General features: G+C 42.7%; 1 protein-coding gene across 5 annotated transcripts in view; it reads left to right on the forward strand.

Moving 5' to 3' along the window:
* The window catches only part of ABCC10 (ATP binding cassette subfamily C member 10), a 46,045-nt gene that overhangs the window by 21,421 nt on the left and 3,893 nt on the right, over positions 1 to 20,731 (forward strand). For all 5 annotated transcript variants that reach the window (XM_061624766.1, XM_061624765.1, XM_061624763.1 and 2 more), the window contains exons 5-21: positions 1,367 to 1,523; positions 2,603 to 2,742; positions 2,867 to 2,946; positions 3,466 to 3,637; positions 4,608 to 4,706; positions 4,928 to 5,117; positions 6,061 to 6,138; positions 7,656 to 7,847; positions 9,240 to 9,372; positions 12,077 to 12,260; positions 13,563 to 13,906; positions 14,057 to 14,226; positions 15,005 to 15,165; positions 16,353 to 16,606; positions 16,813 to 16,958; positions 17,517 to 17,614; positions 18,679 to 18,791. In XM_061624766.1, coding sequence (XP_061480750.1) covers positions 1,367 to 1,523; positions 2,603 to 2,742; positions 2,867 to 2,946; positions 3,466 to 3,637; positions 4,608 to 4,706; positions 4,928 to 5,117; positions 6,061 to 6,138; positions 7,656 to 7,847; positions 9,240 to 9,372; positions 12,077 to 12,260; positions 13,563 to 13,906; positions 14,057 to 14,226; positions 15,005 to 15,165; positions 16,353 to 16,606; positions 16,813 to 16,958; positions 17,517 to 17,614; positions 18,679 to 18,791 — 2,711 coding nt within the window. The remainder of the gene's footprint in view (positions 1 to 1,366; positions 1,524 to 2,602; positions 2,743 to 2,866; positions 2,947 to 3,465; positions 3,638 to 4,607; positions 4,707 to 4,927; positions 5,118 to 6,060; positions 6,139 to 7,655; positions 7,848 to 9,239; positions 9,373 to 12,076; positions 12,261 to 13,562; positions 13,907 to 14,056; positions 14,227 to 15,004; positions 15,166 to 16,352; positions 16,607 to 16,812; positions 16,959 to 17,516; positions 17,615 to 18,678; positions 18,792 to 20,731) is intronic.

A 20,731-nucleotide genomic window follows, 5' to 3' on the forward strand; every position in this document is an offset into this window, starting at 1 on the left:
GTCTAATATTTAAGGGGAGGGAATTCCAAAGGGTAGGTGCCACAACACTAAAGGTCTGCTTCCTATGTTGTGTGGAACAGATCTCTTGAAAAGATGGTATCTGCAGGAGGCCCTCACCTGCAGAGTGCAGTGATCAAGTGGGTATGTAAGGAGTAAGACAATCTTTCACGTATCATTGTCCTAAGCTGCGTAGGGCTTTATACACCAAAACTAGAACCTTGAATGTCGCCCGGTTTGTTTTATTTGTTTTAAGAACATAAGAAGAGCCTGCTGGATCAGGCCAGTCTCTTGCATTTTTTTTTTAGTGCTGCATGTTAATTGTTGTGGGATAGAAATGTTTTTAATCAAATGGATAAATAAACAGTCATGGTGTATGAAAGGGCTTCAGATGGTACTGGCAAAATTCCATCAATTTTGAAACCTATTATTGAAAAGCAATAAAAAAGTTTTTAAAAGAAAATTGCTGTTGTCAGAGGTCAGGATCTCCTTTCTGAGTGATAGGTTTTCTCTGGAATATGAGAAGTGGATTCAAGTTATCCAGGCCTAAGAAGTTTCAGGCCTAAGAGGCCATCTATATATAGAGCATTGCCTAGACAAAATAAGGTTTATGGTCCTTCAAGTTTTACTCTTACAAAATTTACTCTTACAAAATATACTACAAAAATATATACATAAAACAGAATAAATAAGACAGAATTAATAACGAATCATTTGTGTAGCCTAGGAGAATGTTGGACTATGACCTGGGAGACCAGGGTTCGAATCCCCACACAGCCATGAAGCTGACTGGGTGACCTTGGGCCAGTCATTGCCTCACAGCCTCAGAGGAAGGCAATGGTAAACCACCTCTGAATATCGCTTACCATGAAAACCCTATTCACAGGGTCGCCATAAGTCGGAATCGAAGGCAGTCCATTTCCATTTTGTCAACTATTATAAAAAAATCCATTCTCTCTAGTAAAATCAAAATATTAAATCAGGCAAGCAAGAACACAAGAGAGTGGTTTTCCCCCCTTCCCATCTCAGCCTCTTTCTCCATCCGTCGCTGTCCCCTCTCTTGGGCTTGTAGCCTTGGTTAGTATCTCAGTTTAGGAATTTAGGCTTCCTTAGCAAGGTCAAGTTGGAGCTGATATTTCTTCAACACAGGCTCCAAGATAAAGCTAACAAATGAAGGTCTTTTCAAAATAAATTCTTGAGAATTTGATCACAGTTCACCTTGTCCACAATTAGTTACAAAATGGCTTTCCTCTGGCTCTCTTTGGAGACTGGTTCTCTTTCTAAATGGCTAAATATGAGGTAGGCAACCACCTGGGCTCTCTGGGATTTGTCACATTGGGCTCCCATAAAATCTTCTCTCTCTACATAGGTATTTACAGCTTTGGCACTTGTTGGGATGCTCATTCTACCTCTCAATAATTTTCCCTGGGTGCTGAATGGGATCTTGGAAGCCAAAGTATCTCTGGATCGAATCCAACACTTCCTCGAGCTCGCAGACCAAAATCTGGATGCTTACTACTGCAGAGGTATAGTGACTAGGGCAAGTGGAGTACAGAAGCTGTTGGGTAAGACCCCAGAGTGGGGACAGAAGTACTTTTGGTTTGTTGGGATGGTAATAGATGTGAAAAGAGTGAGGGGGATGCTTGGTGATTTGCTTGGCTGTGGAATCTAGCATAGAATTTGGCATTTCTCTTACATATCTGGAACTTATAAGGAAATGTTGCAGTGTATCCTTGCCTCCTAATAGCAGTGCTTTTCAGGGTGCCAGCTAGCCATGCCATCCTTACAAATACTCCATTATGTTTCTCCTTGCTGTTTTCTATTTTTCTTTTCCAACTGATAGTCAATATTCTGCAGCAATTGAGCATGCTGAGACGTATTTTGGCAGCACTGGCCACTTAGGTTTTTTAAAATAGAATAGATTTTCCCTGAGCATGGTGATACCTTCCTTATGTTTCACAGTGGCCCCGTTTTGGTGCAGGTGAGTCCAGTTCGCATCATGTTTCCTGAGTGCAGCATACATGCTTTTTTGTTGCAGATTTTTGTTGTATTTTTCTGAACATTCACAGCACTAGTTCAGCCAGCCCCAAATGGCCTTGTTTCCTCTAGCTTCTTCCTCTGAAGTTCAATGAAGATGCTGAAGAAGCACACGCTGGCAATTACAGGCTTGCCTGAAAAGAGGCAGTAGGCAATGACCCTCTGCCATCACATCAATACCACCAAATTTAAACCAGCTGCTCTTCATCTCTGCAGTGCAGCCTTCTGCTCATTTAGCTTGGATGGCAGCTCTCTGTTGAATCCTCTCATTTGTTAATCCAGAGTTCCCTCTTGCTGCTTCTATCTTCCAGAGGCAGGGAGCTCCAATGGTAACATTAGGTTTATCTCAATGCTTGAGGTTGTGAAATCTCTTGGCAGTGAAGGAATAAAGACGTTTCAAGGAAAGATTGCTGTTGTCTTGATTTTGGAACATCTTCATAGCCCTCTTTAGGAGGTAGCTGATGGTTCTGGCCTGCTTCCCTCAAAAGCCTGATGTGCCACTGCAGCTCTCAAATGCACTTCTTGAAGACTATATATCTATAGCTGTGCTTCTGCTTTTCCATTGCAGCTGGCTCTTCTGACCCATCATCTGCACTGGAAATGCACCATACCACCTTTTCATGGTCACCAGCAAGCAAAGAGAGCACTGAATCCCACATACCTAGAGGAAGTTTGCAGCTCTTTATTCAAAATCTGGTGGTGGCAAAGGTGAGCAAGGATGAACAATGGAGAGCACAAGGAGACATGCTGGGAATGAATGAATGAAAGTTTGCAAAATGATACAGCAAGGTTGAAGACTAAACGAACAGCTGGTACTTCTTTCCCTCTGTAGGGCACACTGATTGGGGTCGTTGGGAAGGTTGGATGTGGAAAGAGCTCTTTGCTTGCAGCTATCACCGGAGAGCTCAGTAGGTAAATAGGACTGTTTTGTTTCTCATGTCTTAGAACCCATGATTTCACTTGCTAGGCATAAGGCTTCATTTGAATTAGGGCTCACCAGGGTGTAGCCCAAATCCTGTTTCAGTGCTAGGGCTTAGAGAGTGCTTCTGAGCGTATACAGAGTGCTTCTTTAGTATTTATTTGTTTGTTACCTATAAACTGCTTTTACATACAGGATTCCCAGTGGTTTCTCATTCAAGTGACTGATAAGGTCCACACATTCTCAGTTTCAGCCATGTGTGCAGTATCAGGTACTCCAAGACCATTTATTGGGCTCATTCAGAGTGTTTTCCCCTCATTATTGAGTAACCATAAGCCCTTGGGTTGGGGCAAAGCTTCTCAGTTAGGTAGTCCCTAAGCGCATGGAAGTCCAGCATCAAACTTAATAGAAATTAGTTATTGGCAAGGCCCACTTTCCATACGCACTCTAAAGGTAGTTTTATATTCCTCTGTTTTGTTTCCTTTTCCTGTCAATGTCTGGGATGCATCCAGTCGAGGCAAGCAGGTTTACATTTGGGATCTGGAGAAAGGATTTGGCTTGGCCACACAAGAGCCCTGGATCCAGTTTACCAGCATCCGTGAAAACATCCTCTTTGGGAAGGAATATGATGCCAGATTTTACCAGGAAGTAATTGAGGCCTGTGCTCTCTCTGATGACTTGAATGTGAGTGTCCTATATAAAATAAAAAGATCCCTTGGGCTCTCTAGGGACCGTGGGGCTGTAGGGTGGTGAGCAGACTGATGTATGATTTCACCTTGGGAATTCCCAGTGTGTGATGTAGAACACTGTTGAGGTAAGATCTTTTAATACATTGGATATGGAACCACGTAGCCTCATGTTGAAGAGGATTCCCTAAAGCTTAGTCATGGCATGGAGCTGTGGAATTTCAGAGCTGTTTCCTAGTTTCATGTTTCTTCAATCAATTCAATTGAGTCTTCCAGACAAACTGATGACCATGAGCCTTTCTTTCTGAATCCTGTGTTGCATTTTCTTAGTATGATTTTTTGTATATAGCTGCCCCTAACTAGAAGAAGTTAGTCATGCTTACTGTCCACTTAAATCAATGAAAGCCCCATTTAAAACGATTAACCTCCCCCATTGTTTCAAATGACTTAAATGCAACTAACTTCCCTTTAATTATGGTCAGTATATTATTATTATTATTTGTTCCTAGGATTTTACTTTTTGGGGTCAGTGTTCTTGAGGAATAAGATTCTATTTTTTGTGTATTCTTTTGTTCACTCTGCCTTTGGACTGAAAGGAACTGGAAAAGAACATTTTTCTGCTTCATGTCTACCATATTCTCTGGTGAATAATTGCCACTTTGTACTCCATGCTCACACTGAAGATGTAACAATGCCTCAAGCACAATGTGTTAGGGAAGTTCTGCTAGCCTTCCTCTCAATGGATTCAGAACAGAAACAATAACAGAACCAGCCCATGGCCAGATTTTGGGCAGTGGTGCTAACTACTATCTAGTCTCTTGGGTTTCTGTGGAGACATTTGGCACCTAGTTGCTTGTCCAGAATGACTTAGCACTAGAGCAGTGAATCAAAATTGGGGGTCCTGGGTATTACTATATCTTAATGCATCTGTTCAAGGCTCTTACATCATCTATCTGTTTAACTTTTAGATTTTGCCAGCAGGTGATCAGACAGAAGTGGGCGAGAATGGAGTTGCCCTCAGCGGGGGACAGAAAGCTCGTGTTGCACTTGCAAGAGCTGTTTACCAGGTAGATAAAGAGCTGGATGTGTACCAGTAGAGGGCACTATACTGAAACTGAAGTGTTGGCACCTCCTCTGACTAGAATCTTCCTGAGCAGCAAGAAGGCCCTGCTTTTAAGAAGAACTGGGGTTCCAAAAAAGAAAAGAAAATATATTTTCAGTTAATGTGTTATGTGTTGTAGTTCTTATAATCCTTTTCAATGCTGGGTCATATTGCTCTTTTCCTTAGGAGAAGGACCTGTATCTTCTTGATGACCCTCTGGCAGCTGTTGATGCAGATGTAGCCAATCACCTTATGCAGAAGTGCATTCTGGGAATTCTGAAACATAAGACCAGAATTCTTTGCACCCACAGAACTGAGTTTTTGGAAAAGGCAGACATCTTATTGCTGATGGACAACGGCAGAATACTCAAGACAGGTATAGTTTGGTGACTTACACAACTTGCCGCCCTGGGCTCCTGCTGGGAGGAAGGGTGGGATATAAATCAAATAATAAATAAATAAATAAAATAAAAACTTTGGTTTCTCTCTGCCTTGGTCCTGAGTGCCCCTCCCCAGAGTGGGAATCCAGAGGGTGAGACAAACTGCCTTTTAAAATCAAGCAGGTAGTGTTTTAGTTTTCCCTGTTTTACAGTTGCAATAGGTTGCATAATCACTGATTCAATTGTTTAGTTTTGTTTATTGTCATTTTATGAGTGTTTTTTAAAATTATTTTTTTGGTGGGTTTTGTGTTTTGGTATTTTGTAAGCCAGCAACCCTGGAGGCTTATTGGACTGTATGATAAATAGCAAATTCAAAAAGAAACTTCTGATAGATTTGATTTACAAAGAATCTTACATGTTACTAAAACCCCAGAAGAACAGGAGAAAATACAAGAACAGTGGAAGTGAACAAGTAAGATAGGGAGAAGGTAATTGTTAAGGAGCACAGATGAAGCTTCCAAATAGAGATTAATGGAACTAGGATGAGCAAGTCTTGAGCAGAAATCTTTACAGGCATGATGCTGTATGTAGAGAGACAAAGATGGTAGCTTATATCCTAAGTTCCTAGGAACGGAACTCCACTCACAGGATGGTCCCACCAGCAGAAAGAGAGGGGAGGCACTTTGTGCCAATTCCTCCTTCAGTCCCCACTCCTGCAAATCTGCTCTGGAGCTAGGGGCTGCAGAAGGTGAAACTCCCCACTCCTTTATCCTGCAGGATACTCTACTGGATTGGAGACCATTCCATGAATGGATGGACCTCTTCCTTTTCCAGAAGGGCAACTCAGGATCAAAGATAGGAGCCTCAGGTAGATGATATAGCAGTGCAACTGACATATGGTTTAGTTTCTGCAGAATGCCACCCTATTTTTTTTTCTAGGAATGCCAAGAGAGATCCTGCCACTAGTGCAAACTGCCCCTAAACTTAGGGAGATGTACAAGAGAAGGAAGAATAAAAGTAAGTACTGGGTATTTTCTACAGGACTTAGGTAGGACAGTGTCAAATTCATGGCAACTGTTCAGAACGTTTATGGATCTTTGTTGGTGAGCTTTTAGATCTCCATGAGAACTAGTTGGTCAGGGTAAGGAGTGAAACTAGTGTGGAAATCTAAGGAAAAGAGGGGAGTCAAGCACACGGGGCTTATTCTATTTTGAGTGAAGAGTTATAAACTCGTGCTTTTATTTAATGTTTAATGTATGGTTATTCTTTTTTTATTATTGTATTATGAATCATCCTGTGACCCTAATCGGATGAAGAGTGGTCTATACTGTAAGTGAATCAAATAAATAACATTGGGCAGTATTCAACTACCATGTCCCGTCAGTGCAAGGTTTTCTGCTTGCGTAATGAGACTTCCCCCCTCTCCTCCCCCTGTGTGTGCCCCACCCCCAAATCTGTTCCAGACAGTTGGGGGACTCCCTAAAACAGATTTAGGGGTGCATGGGGGGAGGAGAGGATGGGACCGTTCCGCTGCCCAAGGAGCAAATCTTTGTGCTGATGGAACAAAAGACTTAGTGCTATGTTGAATTCCACCCATTTTCTTGCCTAAAATGACCAAAGACAGTAAAATAAACAGAAGGACCCACAGAATGCTATTAAGGGCTTTCCATTCACCCACCCACCCCAGTGAGTTATTAACTGCATTTTAGCCTTAGAGTGAGATTTCTTCAAAGGCATAACGCAATTTTATTTTGTCTCTGTGCAACATGTGGGAGGGGGGGACAGGTGAAAGATCATCCTCTACTTAAAGGAAACTCAGGAATGATATACATTCCCACCTTGGTAGGAAAAGAGCACACAGCCTACATAGAATTATAATCTAAATGGCCCAATCTACAAACTGCAGGAGGTCCTGCTGGAGGAAGGATAGGTTTGCTATAGATGCCCATGACACTGCTGCAGGGTGATCTTTGTAGAGATTGCAGGTGAGGAGGGAGGGTTAACCCTTCCCTCTCCAAGAAGACTGCAGTTCTGCTTGATGAAATCCTTCAGTTGGAGCCAACAGAAAAGCTTTTTCAAACTTGTGATGTATGGGTCATTTGGGGGGTGTTGTAGCATATGGGGAGGGAAGGTTAACCCTTCCTTCCCCATTTGCAAGCCCACCCCCTGAAAACAGCTCCCATGCTGCAATTAGGCTTGGAAAAAGTCTTTGACTGGCCTAATTGCAATGGAGAAAGGGGTGGGACAAGAGAGGACATTGTGGGCCTGATGGGGAGGCCCCAGGGGCTGCCTCCATTTTGTGGGCTGGCAGTTCCCCATCCCTGTCTTAAAGGAATGCAAATCATGGAGTCCGTCTGGACAACTTGTGTGGCCTCTACTGCATTAAAAGATGCACTTAGGTTGGATTGCACTGTGAAAGAAAGGTGAGGCACTGCACAGGTAATGGGAAGACTTAACACTCTAGGATGCCTGGTTGCCCAACAAGAAACTCTTCTAGCATCCTATGACCTGTAGCTTTTTTTCTGTCTCCAAAGTACCCTCTGAATGTAGCCAAGAAGAGGATGTGGAGCCTGAGGAAGAAGAAACAAACCAAGCAAATTGTCTTCTCAAGCAGGAGGAAGAGAAGAAAGAAGGGGCCGTGGCTTTCCAGGTCTACCAAGCATATTGGTTGGCCGTTGGCAGCTGCCTAGCATTGTCCATCCTTCTCTCTCTGCTGCTCATGCAAGGTAAAAGGATCACTTGCTTCTTCCCCTGTTCACATCTTTCCCTGTTCTTGGTTTCTTGCTGTCTCCCAGCAATTCTGCATCCTGTTCAAATAAATGACTCATTTACAAGGACTCAGGCAATATGCAGCATTCCATTGGTTTGATAATAGAAAACTACTATGAAATCCGTAAGGTTTGAGAGTCTCAGTTTGCAGTTTCTGGTTAAAAAGAAAATACTCCTTGCAGCAGCAAGAAAACATTAAGAGACATTGTTAGTTACTGTTATTAATCCAGAAAATAGAGTACATAGCAATTCCAGTGTGAAAGGAGTGAGACAATTTTGCTTAGCAGAACTAACGTCATCTTCTCAAGGAACTCAGGCTATGGTTCCGTTCAGATATAACTGCTGTGTGAGCCTCAGGCTTGTACGTTGTCCTCTTCTCTTTTCACACAGCAGAGGTAATGACTGAAAACATCCCCTTTCAGTTTTAAATTTCCCTGTGATATTCAAACATTGGAAACTGTACTTTCTTTAAATTATAGTCAGTGAGAATAAGCCATAGTTTCAGATCGTGGCTTGTTCTCAGACTATAGTTTAAACAAAGTCAAGTTTCCCATGGGGAACTGTGTTTAGCTTAAAACTGAAAGAGAGTGAACATCTGAATCAAGCCTATGTCTCTTCACTTCTATCCTCTTTTCTATTCTATTCATTTCTGTCTTCTGTGTCTACAACTTTTCTCATTCTCTGACAGAAATGTCAATTGTGTAAATTATGCAAAATTTAGTATATTTCTGGACATCTTCCTCTTTTGCATAACTTACCCCATTGACTAGAATTGAGTTTTTTAAAAAACAATAACAGAGGAATCCCCCTGCTCATTTTTCATTACCTCTCCTGGTGGTGTTGCTCAGAGGTAAGTTAAGCATTTTATCCAGAAGCTGCAAGAAAGTGTCAGTTGTGCAAGTCGGGAAATGTAAGATGTGGTGTGGAAACTTTATAGAAAATGTGTTTTTTCTCCCTCAAGGGAATGCTTTGATGTGGCTTGATTATGGATGCTCTTTGCTCTGGAAATTTAGGTGCCCTGGTGGTGTGGGTGCTGGAGGATGTAGATGAGGATGAGGCCTAGGGATAGCCCTGGAACATTTCTTGTGACAGGCCAAAATCTTCTCAAGTAGTGTAGCAAGTAGTAATCGCTTTATGGCTTGCATTAATACTGTATTCTGTTGAGCACTTATGGTCTAGCAGTCTGGATGACCATAATATAAAGCGCTTTCACAAGTCATCCTTATCAGATTAAAATTGACGGAAAAAGTCACCTTGTGGCAAGTTTTCCAATTCAAAGCTCCTATGAAAGGCCCCTTAACAAATGTGTGAATTGATAAAGTTAAATCTCACTCACTGATTTTTTGCAGCTTCTAGGAATGTCTCTGATTGGTGGCTGTCAAACTGGATCTCTAGCCTACCCCATCCAGAAGAAACCTCTGTCAGCAACCTGTCAGTTTTGCCTTCCTCACAGCTGCTGCTCTTCTCCCCTGGGGGACTCATGTATGTTAGTATAAGCTAAGAGCTGGGTCTGAGGACCAAGTCCATCAATGAATGTGAATAAGCACATGGGTTTTGTTTCCCCTTTGTGAAGGCTTTCCTCAACCTGAGTAAAAGGCCGAACACCCCCCCCCCACCACTGAGCTTTATAGAAACAAAAAGAAAATTGACAGGAAAGGAGAAGGCAAGGTTTACAAAATCTACTATATGCATTGTTTTAGGTGGAGGGCAGGAATGGGGAATCTCTGACTTGTGGGCCTAATTAGGCCCAGCACAGATCCCAATTTGGCCTGGCACAGGTGGAAATTTGACCTGCAAGGCCATTTTCCCCAAACTGCACCCACCTGCCCCACACTTGACATCACATGTGATGTCAGGTATGGCGCAGGTAAGGAGGAACAGAAACATTTGAATCAACCTTAACAAAAACAGAATGCTCAAAAGAGAGTTAAGGTGCACATATAAGGCACAAAATGAAGTGGAACAAAAATTTAATACACATGTATTGTAAAACGAGCATAAAATCACTAATAAAACTCTACATACAGTAATAAATCAGTGCCCATACAAGACACAAAACATGGCCAAATGCATTTTGACAAGAGTCTCCTTCAGTGGCCTTGTGATTTAATAGGCATACACTACAAAGGGCAGAAGATAAAAATATATTTAAACATTAATTACTCATGATGAGTCTCTGGATTTCAAAAAACAGCTGTTTTAGTAGTATACTGTGAACCCACTTACCTTTGTATGTTACTTTTATGGGTAAAGACTGATACACTGACATTTCAAAGAAGTAAATTAGCTGTATAAAAATAATTTAAAATTAAATTTTAATGAAATGCAATAATCATAATAACAATAATTAGTAAAGCAAAAGTTTTGCCATTGACATATACCATTTCCTCCTGTTGGCATATTTCAAGAAATAGTAACAAAGTTTCGCCAATATTATACATCCATCCATCCTAGGCATATTGCTGTAGTTTCGATGCCTTATCAGCCAGATTATTATAAACATACTCACTACTGAGCCTAAAGATGCAACACAGCTATGGAATTTACTCCCCCAGCTGCTAAGCACATGACATACCTCAGCTGGAATTGCTCGACAGTTTACATTAACCCTTGTTAGTCCACCAGAGGCACTTCACCATGAAGAAGATAGCAACATGACAATTAATAGCACCTATGAAGCAATTAAATTTCTTAAGAGCAATAATTCAGTGAACATACTCTATACAAAAGAGATGAAATAGGAACCCAAAACAATTATAACAGCACAGGGGTCCAGCTCAGATCTGCATTTAGTCCATTTGGCACCATAGTCTTCAAAGAATATATCCAGAAAAGTTCTCTTCTTTTCGATCTCGCTCCCAGTTGGCTTCCTACTCCTGTAACTTTCTCAAGAGTCCCAAATCTTACATCCTTTTAGGTATGTCCACATCTTATATTATGTTTTGCCATAGGGGCATGTAATCTTCTGTTTTTAATGCAACTTTTATGTTCGCTAATTGGTTCACAACCACTGTTGGTCCCTGCAAATCACTGCGCCTTTGTAAACACCAATGATCATGGCAGCACAGCACTTGTAGCTTTTGTGCAGGTAAAGAAAGTGGGTAACCTGATGACCTATTAAAGTTGGCCTAGCTGGATCCAGTTCCCCATCCCTAGTGGAGGGGTGGAGGAAGTACACATGCTGGCAATATGAGTCAGCTTACAAAAACTTACAGTGAGTTCTTCAACATTGTAAGACACCTTATACTCCATGTACGCAAGCGACTGACTCTTTCCAAATGTTACTAAGATAACAAGACAAATACTTCACATGTCTAAACGTGGTCTTGCTATCAGATCAAAAGAAGAGCAGACACAGGTAGATACACAGCATGTTCTAAAGCACTGTTCTTCAACCTTGGTCCCTCAGATGTTGTTGGACCACAACTCCCATTAACCCTATCCAGCTTAGCCAATGGCCAAGGATGATGGAAGTTGTAGTCCAACAATATGTGGGGTCCTGAGGGTGAAGAACAGTGTTCTAAGGCTCCCGGGAAGAAAGGCCTGAGAGGAGCAATGGGTGCATTGGGGGTGATAGGTGGCTTGCACAGTCAAGCCTTGCATCAGCACCCGGCATGGTTGGGCGAATGCCATGGCATTTATTCATTTATTTTAAGGGCCTAGCGCTGGTAGAAGCAGCAGTGGGTCATTCACCATCATAACTTTTCTCCCACAATGTGGCGATGCTGCATTAGGAGTTACATCCAGGGAAAAACTTGTTTCATCCCACCCTTGGTCCCCTGGCAAGCATATCAGCCAGGGGCATGAAGAACCCATGTAGGCTGGCACAACTTTTTTTTCTTTTCAAGGGCCTGGCTGTGAAAGAAAAAGGGCTGGGCTGACTGGCTGCTTTAGTATTCCTCACCACTAGTACTGCCCCTGTCTGCCATTTCCCCCATACTCACTGGGGGTCATGTCAGGGAGACGCTGGGGTTGCCACCTTGCCCAGACTCCCTTCAAACTTGGCACCAGGCTTGAGTACAGTAGGAGGGATGGAGGCTCTTTGCTGGAGCCTTCGTAGGTATATCCCTTCCCCTCACACTGAGAGCTATCCTATTGACTTTGCTCAAGAACTAGGAAAGGGCTGGAAAAAAGGCACTCCTGGTGAATCGTCTATCTTGAATGACCTTGTCTGTCTCTTTCTCAGTTCCCCAGTGTTTGCTTCCATCCCTTCAAATGGCACTTTGGATGTGAATTTTTACCTGACTGTATATGGCTGCATTGCTGGGGCAAATTCCGTCTTCACCATCCTGCGTGCTTTCCTTTTTGCCTATGGCACCATCCACGCTGCTATTGTCATTCACAATAGGTTGCTGAAAAGGGTGATGAAGGTAAAGTGTGATGGACAAGATAACACTGGGTCCTGGAAGCTTTACTTTAGGACAGGAACAGACTAGAGAAGGGGAGCTGCTCTTAGATCCCACCTTACCTCCCTGTTTTGCTTTTGTTTTGGGTTCAACTGTCCAGGCTCTATTTAGTTTTAATGGCCTGTTCCAGAAGGTACTGTGCTAACCCTGAATCCCAGAGGTCTCCTGAGGGAAATAATCTTCACTATGGATCAGAAACCTGATTGTTCCTCTCTGTTTAGAATGTGCTTTACAGTTCTTATCCCTGTTTTAAGAACGATCGCATGAACCAAGCTTAGTATGAGATGGTAGCTTGTGCAGGATCCTCCTCTTCCCCACAGCAAGTCTCAAGGCTGGATCATGAAAGTGACTTTATACTGGGATGAGATATCTTTGTTAAGGACTTGTGTAAAGAGCAGGGAAAAGAAAAGAATTGGCATATTCTCCCATTGGGCAAGCTCAAGCTAGCATTCTTCCCTGTTCCTCCTCCAGTTTATGTGGCAAGGAAACCTGATTAGGCTGCTTCCCTCTCCGTTTGATTTGAGGTCACTCCTCTCACCTGGGTGTAGGTCCTTGCCACGGCCAACTACACATCAAGATTTTATGGGTAGGTTGGTCCCTGAGACATAAACAAAATAGGCAAAAGGCTATATATTTCTATATATTAAACAAACTGGTTGTAATCCTTAAAACAAACCTTTGTTTGGTCCAGTAAAGTTATCATTTCAAGGCTGTTTCATGTGATAAGTTTTTTTCATCATGGAATATAATGTGGCTGTCCTTGTTCTATGGAACAGCATTCCTATTCAGACACAACAGGCACCCACTATCTGTACTTTCCAGAAACAGTTGAAGACTTCTTTGTTTTGACAAGCTTTTTTAGCTGGGCAAAAGGTCTCTGCCTTAGGTGTTTATTTTGTATTGTTTTTATACCTATCAGTTGTTTTTTGTACTGTTTTGAAAACTAGCTGTTTTTATGGTCTTTCTGTAAATTGCCTTGAGACATATGTAAAAGACGATCCATGAATAAATAAATAATGTTGGGGAGGGGGGACAGAGGGAAGCACATCTTGTATGAGGAGTGGCACAAGTGTTTTATCTCTTAAGTACAAGAATGGAACAGGTGATGTATGCCATAGTGCCTGGTTTATGGAGCTGCAGCGGAAAAAATCTTTGTTGATGCTCCTCATATATGATAAAGTGCAAGTCTTTTCTGACACAGATGACTCTCTCAAAGTGTGAAACAGCCCACTGTGGATCTCAACACTTTTGTTCTTCCATTGCCAGGCCACAGTGACTTTCTTCGACAGCACGCCAGCTGGCCGAATCCTTAATCGCTTCTCCTCGGACCTGTACTGCGTGGATGATAGCCTGCCATTCCTTCTCAATATCTTCCTGGCCAATATATTTGGTCTGCTGGGCATGGTGGTGATGATCACCTATGGTTTGCCTTGGATTGGCCTTGTCCTGCTGCCCTTGGCGGCCATCTACTACTCAATTCAACGCTATTACCGGCGCACCTCCCGGGAACTTAAACGCCTCTACAGTCTCACGTTGTCTCCCATCTACACCCACTTCTCAGAGACCTTGACAGGCCTCAGCACGATCCGGGCAACCAGAGCCACAGGCAGGTGAGGTTTGCTTTTCAGCCAGGGAAGATTTAAATATGCACAGAAATTGCTGGTTTAAGGGTTTGGCCCTGTGGTAGCTGGGAAAAGAGGTGCTGGGAACTGCAAGAGGATCTCTTCCTGGTATTAAGCTCTGGGTTGTATCCAGTCTAGGTTTGAGACAGAGAACCAGCTGCGATTGGAACTGAATCAGCGCTGCCGTTTTACCAGCAACACCGCAATGCAGTGGCTGGACATCCGGCTGCAGATGATTGGAGTTGCTGTAGTTACTGCTATTGCAGGAATCGCCATCATCCAACACCAGAAGAAACTGGGAAACCCAGGTAAACCACCTAATAATGGACTCTGAAGGAGGCATCTTCATCTGTGGCGCTCCTTTGCCACTCATGCCTCAGAATACTTATTTCTTCCACCACTCTCAGGCATGGATTATGGATTTCTACTCTCTGGAGGCCTGGAAAGGAAATACAGAGTAGTTTGGTACACCCAAGACCTACTCTTAATATTAACTTGCACTATGGGTCTCATTTGTCATTTTTCATCTCTCTCTCTCTCTATCCCCCCATTGTTCTCTGGAAAAAAAAAAGAATCGGAAGATGAGGTATATTGCAGCCTACCTAAGGTTAGGACACAGCTGAGTTGGAAACCAGTGATCCAGCTGATCTCCTCTACAGCAAGACAGGCATGCCTATTCCCAAACATGTTATGCCATAAAATGCATAAAAAGGCCGACCACAAGCAAAGAGAAGCATTGCTCACCTTCCCCAAGGCACCTGTGTGACAGTTAGGTAGGCAGATCCAAATGGTTCAAGCATGTAAGGTGATGCAAGCACCAAGACGAGGAGAGAAGAAAGAATTTTAGCTGATCTTAGCTACCCTAAAAACCCTTTAAGTTAGATGTTGAATATGTAAGAGAAACCCACCCCATCAATTATTTCCAAGGAACACTTTTCATAACACATAGGTCTCTCTCTTTCCGTATCTTCTGCTTTCCCATATTGAAGCTGGACCACTGTCCCTTACTCTTCTTTTCTTTGCTTCAGAGTTGTCATTTCCTTCTTTTCCTGCTACCTTTTGATGAAGCCCTTCTTGTCCCCTCAGGTCTCGTGGGCCTGGCCCTTTCCTATGCACTTTCAGTCACAAATTTGCTGTCTGGACTCATCACTAGCTTCACCCAGACAGAGACCATGATGGTGAGTGTGGAAAGGACAGAGGAATATGCAACAGAGATTCCCATAGAGCCTCAGGAGGAGCGGCTGCAGGTACGGATGCCTTGTTAGGGCTTTTAAGGGGGGGTGAGTACGTTGCTATCTGAATGATCAGACGTGCCGTTGCAGAACATCTGTTTCCACACAATCCATGGGCATAGGATGCTTTGGTCTACATTAGTTCCCCATCTGTCCCTATGGTTTATGGCGATGATTATGTGCAGGCTGGACATTCTTCACTGGAGATGGGCATCATGGAGAAGGTAACTTCTCCCTACAGATTCTGAAGATGGGGCTAATCCAGACTTCCCATCCCTTTTGGTGAGAAATGTGAGAGCCAGTACGCTGTAGTGGATAGAGTGTTGGACTAGGACATAGGAGACCAGGGTTTGAATCCCCACTCAGCCATGAAGCTCACTTGGTGACTTTGGGCCAATCACTGTCTCTCAGCCTAACCTTACCTCACAGGGTTGTTGTGAGGATAAAATCAGGAGGGGGGGACCATGTTTGTTCACCACCTTCAGCTCCTTGGAGGAAAGGTGGAATATAAATGCAGTAGTAGTAATAGTAATGGTAAGCATCCTGCCTTCAACAAAACAGCAGGGTTTTTTAGACCCATCTGGCCTATATAGAATTTCCCTCTCCTCCTCTCCTCTTTCAGCTAGTTAGCAGGGATTGTGGCAGAGAGGGGGAAATATTTTAACAAATGGAAATGGACTGCCTTCAAGTCGATTCCAACTCATGATGACCCTATGATTAGGGTTTTCATGGTAAGCGGTATTCAGAGGTGTAGGGAGTCCTCTATTTGGATCAGCATCTCCTCACAAAGGTATTTCCTAGCTTCTCTGTAGCCACTTGCATGGAGGGAAAGTCTTTACAAATTGTGCAATGCCCAGCACACCAGAGTCTTACTCAATAAATGAAGCCTCTACCACCACCTCTGAAGTCAAAACAGCAAGCCCAAAAGCTCATCAGACTAGTGGTGTGATGCCAAAAATGTACAGGGCAGCTCAGCCATCTTCCATCACATCACCGGACCTAGACCCCTGATATGTTCAAAATGACAGCCAGTGTTGCATTTGCAATTAGGACTTCAGTAAGCATTGCCACTTTGGGGCCTGTGGATCCACTGTGCTCCCACTGGTGATCATAGGGACAGTAGATCAAAAAAGACTTACACTAGGAAGTTGGTAGAAAGTATTGCTGCTCATTATTGCTCACACTTTTTCTCTTCCTTCAAGGTTGCACCTGATTGGCCAAGTCAGGGTCACATAGAGTTCCAGCAAGTGGTATTGGCCTATCGGCCTGAGCTACCAAATGCTCTTGATGGGGTGACTTTCACAATTTACCCTGGGGAGAAAGTAGGAATAGTCGGGCGGACTGGATCTGGCAAATCCACTCTCTTTTTGGCCCTTTTCCGTATGGTGGAGCTGAGAGCTGGTCAAATCCTCCTGGACAATATCGACAGCCATTCCATAGGCTTGAAAGCCCTGAGGTAGGTCACATTCAACCAAGAGTCGACCATTCAGCAGGTGCACAATGGCACTAGTGTCCCCCTCTGCAACCTCCAGTCACTGTTGCAGCAGTCTGAAAAGTCAATTTAATGAGAGGGGAAAGGGCTGTCTCAGAATGGCAGCTGCCTGCTCACCATTAGCATAAGCTGTTTAGTCCCAGCAAGCCTTTCTGTGTCCTCCCCGTTAGGTCTAGGTTGGCCATAATCCCCCAGGACCCCTTTTTGTTCAGTGGGACAATCCGTGAGAACCTGGACCCTCTGGGGCAGCACACGGATGCTGACTTACTGCAAGTCTTGGAGCAATGCCATCTGCAGACAGTGATTACAGAGATGGGTGAGTCCATTGTTTGGAGAACAAAAAGGAGCTGCTTGTTACATTTGCTAGGAGGGAAAAGACATCAAGAACCTAATAAAGAATCCATCAGGATCTAATGGATTTGCATACTGGTCAGACTAGTAAGCAGAAGGAAAATTAGCTACAACACCTACAGGGGTGGAGGCTGCTGGGTACCAGTGGAAGCTGCTGTGTAAAAACATTTTTAACGCTCCCAGTAAGAGCCTTAAAATCAGCCTTCCCCAGCCTTGGGTCTCCAGTGTTGTTGGACTACAACCCCTGTCATTACAGCTGGCATGGCTAATGGCCAGGGATGAGAGAGGCTGTAGTCCAAGGTTGGGGATGCTACTTTAAAGGGAGACTTTATAGCAGTAAAAGATGTTGGAAGGGCTTAGAGAGCTTTCCAGTCTTGGTTTCTTGTTGGAACCACACTGCATGTTTAGCCCTTCTTGCATACATCCAGGTCTTTCCTATCACGTATCTTTGTTCATCTGAACTAGTGTTTAAGTAGCGGTGAATTTTTGAAACATACATTAACCACTCTTTTGCTCCATGCAGGTGGGCTGGATTGTGAGCTAGGGGAGAGAGGAAAGAGTCTCTCTGTAGGACAGAGGCAGCTGGTTTGTTTAGCAAGGGCTCTCCTGACCCAGGCGAAGGTGAGTGCTGTCCTTTCAAAGTGGGTTCCCCAGACATGCCAGAGATTTTTGGCTTGGGACAACTATGGGGAAGATACTGCAGGACTTGAAAGGTGTGCGGAGGCTCTAGTAGCCCAGTCTCAGAAAGGAAAGGGCTAGGAAAGATGGAGAAAAGTTGGAGCATCTTCCTTATGAGGAAAGACTGCATCATATGAGACTTTTTTGAGAAAAAGAGCAACTAAGGAAGGGCACTATGGAGGTTCATAAAATTATATACTGTGTGGAGAAGTGGATAGAGAGAAGTGTTTTGTTCTCTTTTAAAGCTCAGGGTCACTTACTGAAATTGATTTACCATAGATGGAAGACAGACAAAAAAACATATTTCTTCAAACAGTACAGAAGTAATTTATGGTATTTTCTACCGCAAAATGTGATGATGTTCCCTAGCTTAGATGGCTGCAAAAGGGGAGGAGACAAACTAATGGACAGGATAATTGGCTGCTGATAAATTTATTAATCATGTTCAGAAGTAGAGTTTTGTTTATTTACTTTTTTAAAAATATTTCTAAACTGCTTAATATTTTTAAAATGTCTAAGCAATTTATAATACTACAAAACAATATAATTAAACAGAGTTAAATATACTATACAAACATACCAACAGTAGAAGGTCCAACCTTATGGATCAGGAAAGTCTGTGCAAAAAGATCATCTTTTACAAGATGCCTGAAGCAAATAATTGTAGATGCTTCACACATGGGAAAGAGAAGAGCATTTTACAGTGTTGGGGCAACTGCAGAATATGTCCATTTTCAGTATGATACTGAATACCAATTACTGAGAGCCAACCAACAGTGGGAAGGCTCTTATGGACTTTCCAGAAGCATCTTGCTGACTGCTGTTGTACTAAATGGATCCTTGGTTGGATCCAGTGTGGCTCTTTGAGTTCTTACATTGGTTAGATCCCACAATGCATGTTTAAATCAAATGTGGTGTATGACTCAGTAGCAGGACCAAGATATGTGTTTGTAGCAGCAATACTCTTTATTTCCTGTGCTTGACTTGTCACTTTGTCTCAATTATAGGTTCTGTGCATTGATGAAGCCACAGCAAGTGTGGATCAGAAGACAGACAGATTACTCCAGCAGACCATCCGTCAGCGATTTGCAAACAAAACTGTACTGACGATAGCTCACAGGTGCTGTTTCCTTTCTGCTTCAGTTTCTGTTCTTCAGCTATTACAAAATCACCTTGCCTCAACTGTTATTTGCCAATGGCACTTTATTTATTTATTTAATTTATATCCCACCTTTTCTCCAAGGAGCTCAAGGTGGTGTACATGCTTCTTCCCTCCCCATTTGATCCTCACAACAACACTGCAAAATAGGTTAGGCTAAGAGGCAGTGACTGCCCCAAGGTCACCCAGTGAGCTTCATGGCTGAGTGGGGATTTGAACCCTGTCTCCGAGGACATAGTCCAACACCCTAACCATTATACCACACTGGCTGTCTTATCAGTTTACTTTACTTGCATGGCTCTCTCAGCAAGTGATAATTAGCACAGTGGACAACAGATGCAGGAACATCACAACCACATGCCTTTTGATTTGCAAATCTTGAAATGCTTCAGGAGGTATTCATTAGTATCAGTGCTCAAATTATGCGAGAAAACATACGGGAGCCTTTGTGAAATCCACAACTCCCACTCCTCCCTTAACTTTAGTCAGATTATGTCTCCCCCCAACTTCTTTCTAAAAAAACCCAAAAAACAATAACTAAACAGATCCACACAAAAGGAAGTGAGGTGGACTTCATCTGGCTGTCTTCTAATCTGAGCACTTGCTAGTATAGTCAGCTTTCTTAGGAAAGGCCCTGGAAAGTACTAGGCCTGTAATGTGTCTGGTTGGCTAATCAATTTTTTAAACATACACTGATTGACCAAAAAGCTGCCCCCAATTTATTAGTCCTCAGATTTAAAAAGGGTAATAAAAACTAAATGCTTTTAAATATTGTAAATGAAAAGTGTGGGAGATGAGGGTTCCTTCTAATAAGCTATATGTTGCTTTAGTCTAGGTCAGACTATAGGTCCAGCATTGCCTACTTGGTAGTTTCGCCTCCCTCAGAAACTCAGGGGCGGAGTGGCCTGGGAGAGAACATTCTCTCTGGCAGCTCCCAAGTTGTGAAACTCCCTCCCCACAGCGGTGCGTCTGGCACCTTCAATATACAATTTTTGGTTAATAGTGAAGGCGCAGCTCTTTGCCTGGCCTTTGACAACAGAGATGTATATTTTTAGGACCCATCCTACTTTTGTGATTGTAATTATTTTTAAACTATTTTTAATGTTGTATTTTAAATTGTAACCTGCCCTGGAACCTTTAGGGTGAAGAGCAGGTAACAAATGTAAATAACAATACTCTGACTTGCAGCGGCTCACCAGGGTCTCAGGCAGAAATCTTTCGTATCACCAGCTAGATTTCTGCCTGCCATCCTGGAGAAATGCTGTCATGCCTGCTCTGACACATTGTGCATTGTCTATAAACAAAAGAAGTGGGGGCTTTTATCCTATTTTTAGTCATATAAAGATTTAAGGAGATTTGTTTGATCGACTCCAGCTAAGTCATCCTCAGAGTATACTCACTGAAATCAATGGACATGACTAACTTGTCTCTGAGTATGACTTAGCTGGAGTCAATCCATATCATTAATCAAATTAAATTCTTTAATTGGATGCTTAAAAGAGCATTTACTGGAAAATATTGGAAAGCTACTAACTTAAATATATCATGGGCATGTTTATTTTAAAGATCCGAGTTCTTGATATTATCATTATCACAAATGAGCAATTTTACTGCACTATTGATTGAATTTTACTCTTAACTGTCAGGATGATGTGAACCATATTTGCTTTCAGAATTGAATATGTATATATGGTGTCGTGTTCACTTTAAATTTGAGTTACTGCTGATAATTACATATCCAAGATGAGGCAGTGTATCTATATATATATATCTATATATATATAGTCTTTTAAAAAACAAGAATTCTGAATAGTTTGTCATTCTCATCCAGCTTTTATCCTGAAGTGACCTCCGTATAGATATATATATAATGTATAAGCTGTCAGGTTTTGTTCTATGTA

This window comes from Rhineura floridana, chromosome 4 (assembly GCF_030035675.1).
Source record: "Rhineura floridana isolate rRhiFlo1 chromosome 4, rRhiFlo1.hap2, whole genome shotgun sequence".
Taxonomy (NCBI): Eukaryota; Metazoa; Chordata; class Lepidosauria; order Squamata; family Rhineuridae; genus Rhineura; species Rhineura floridana.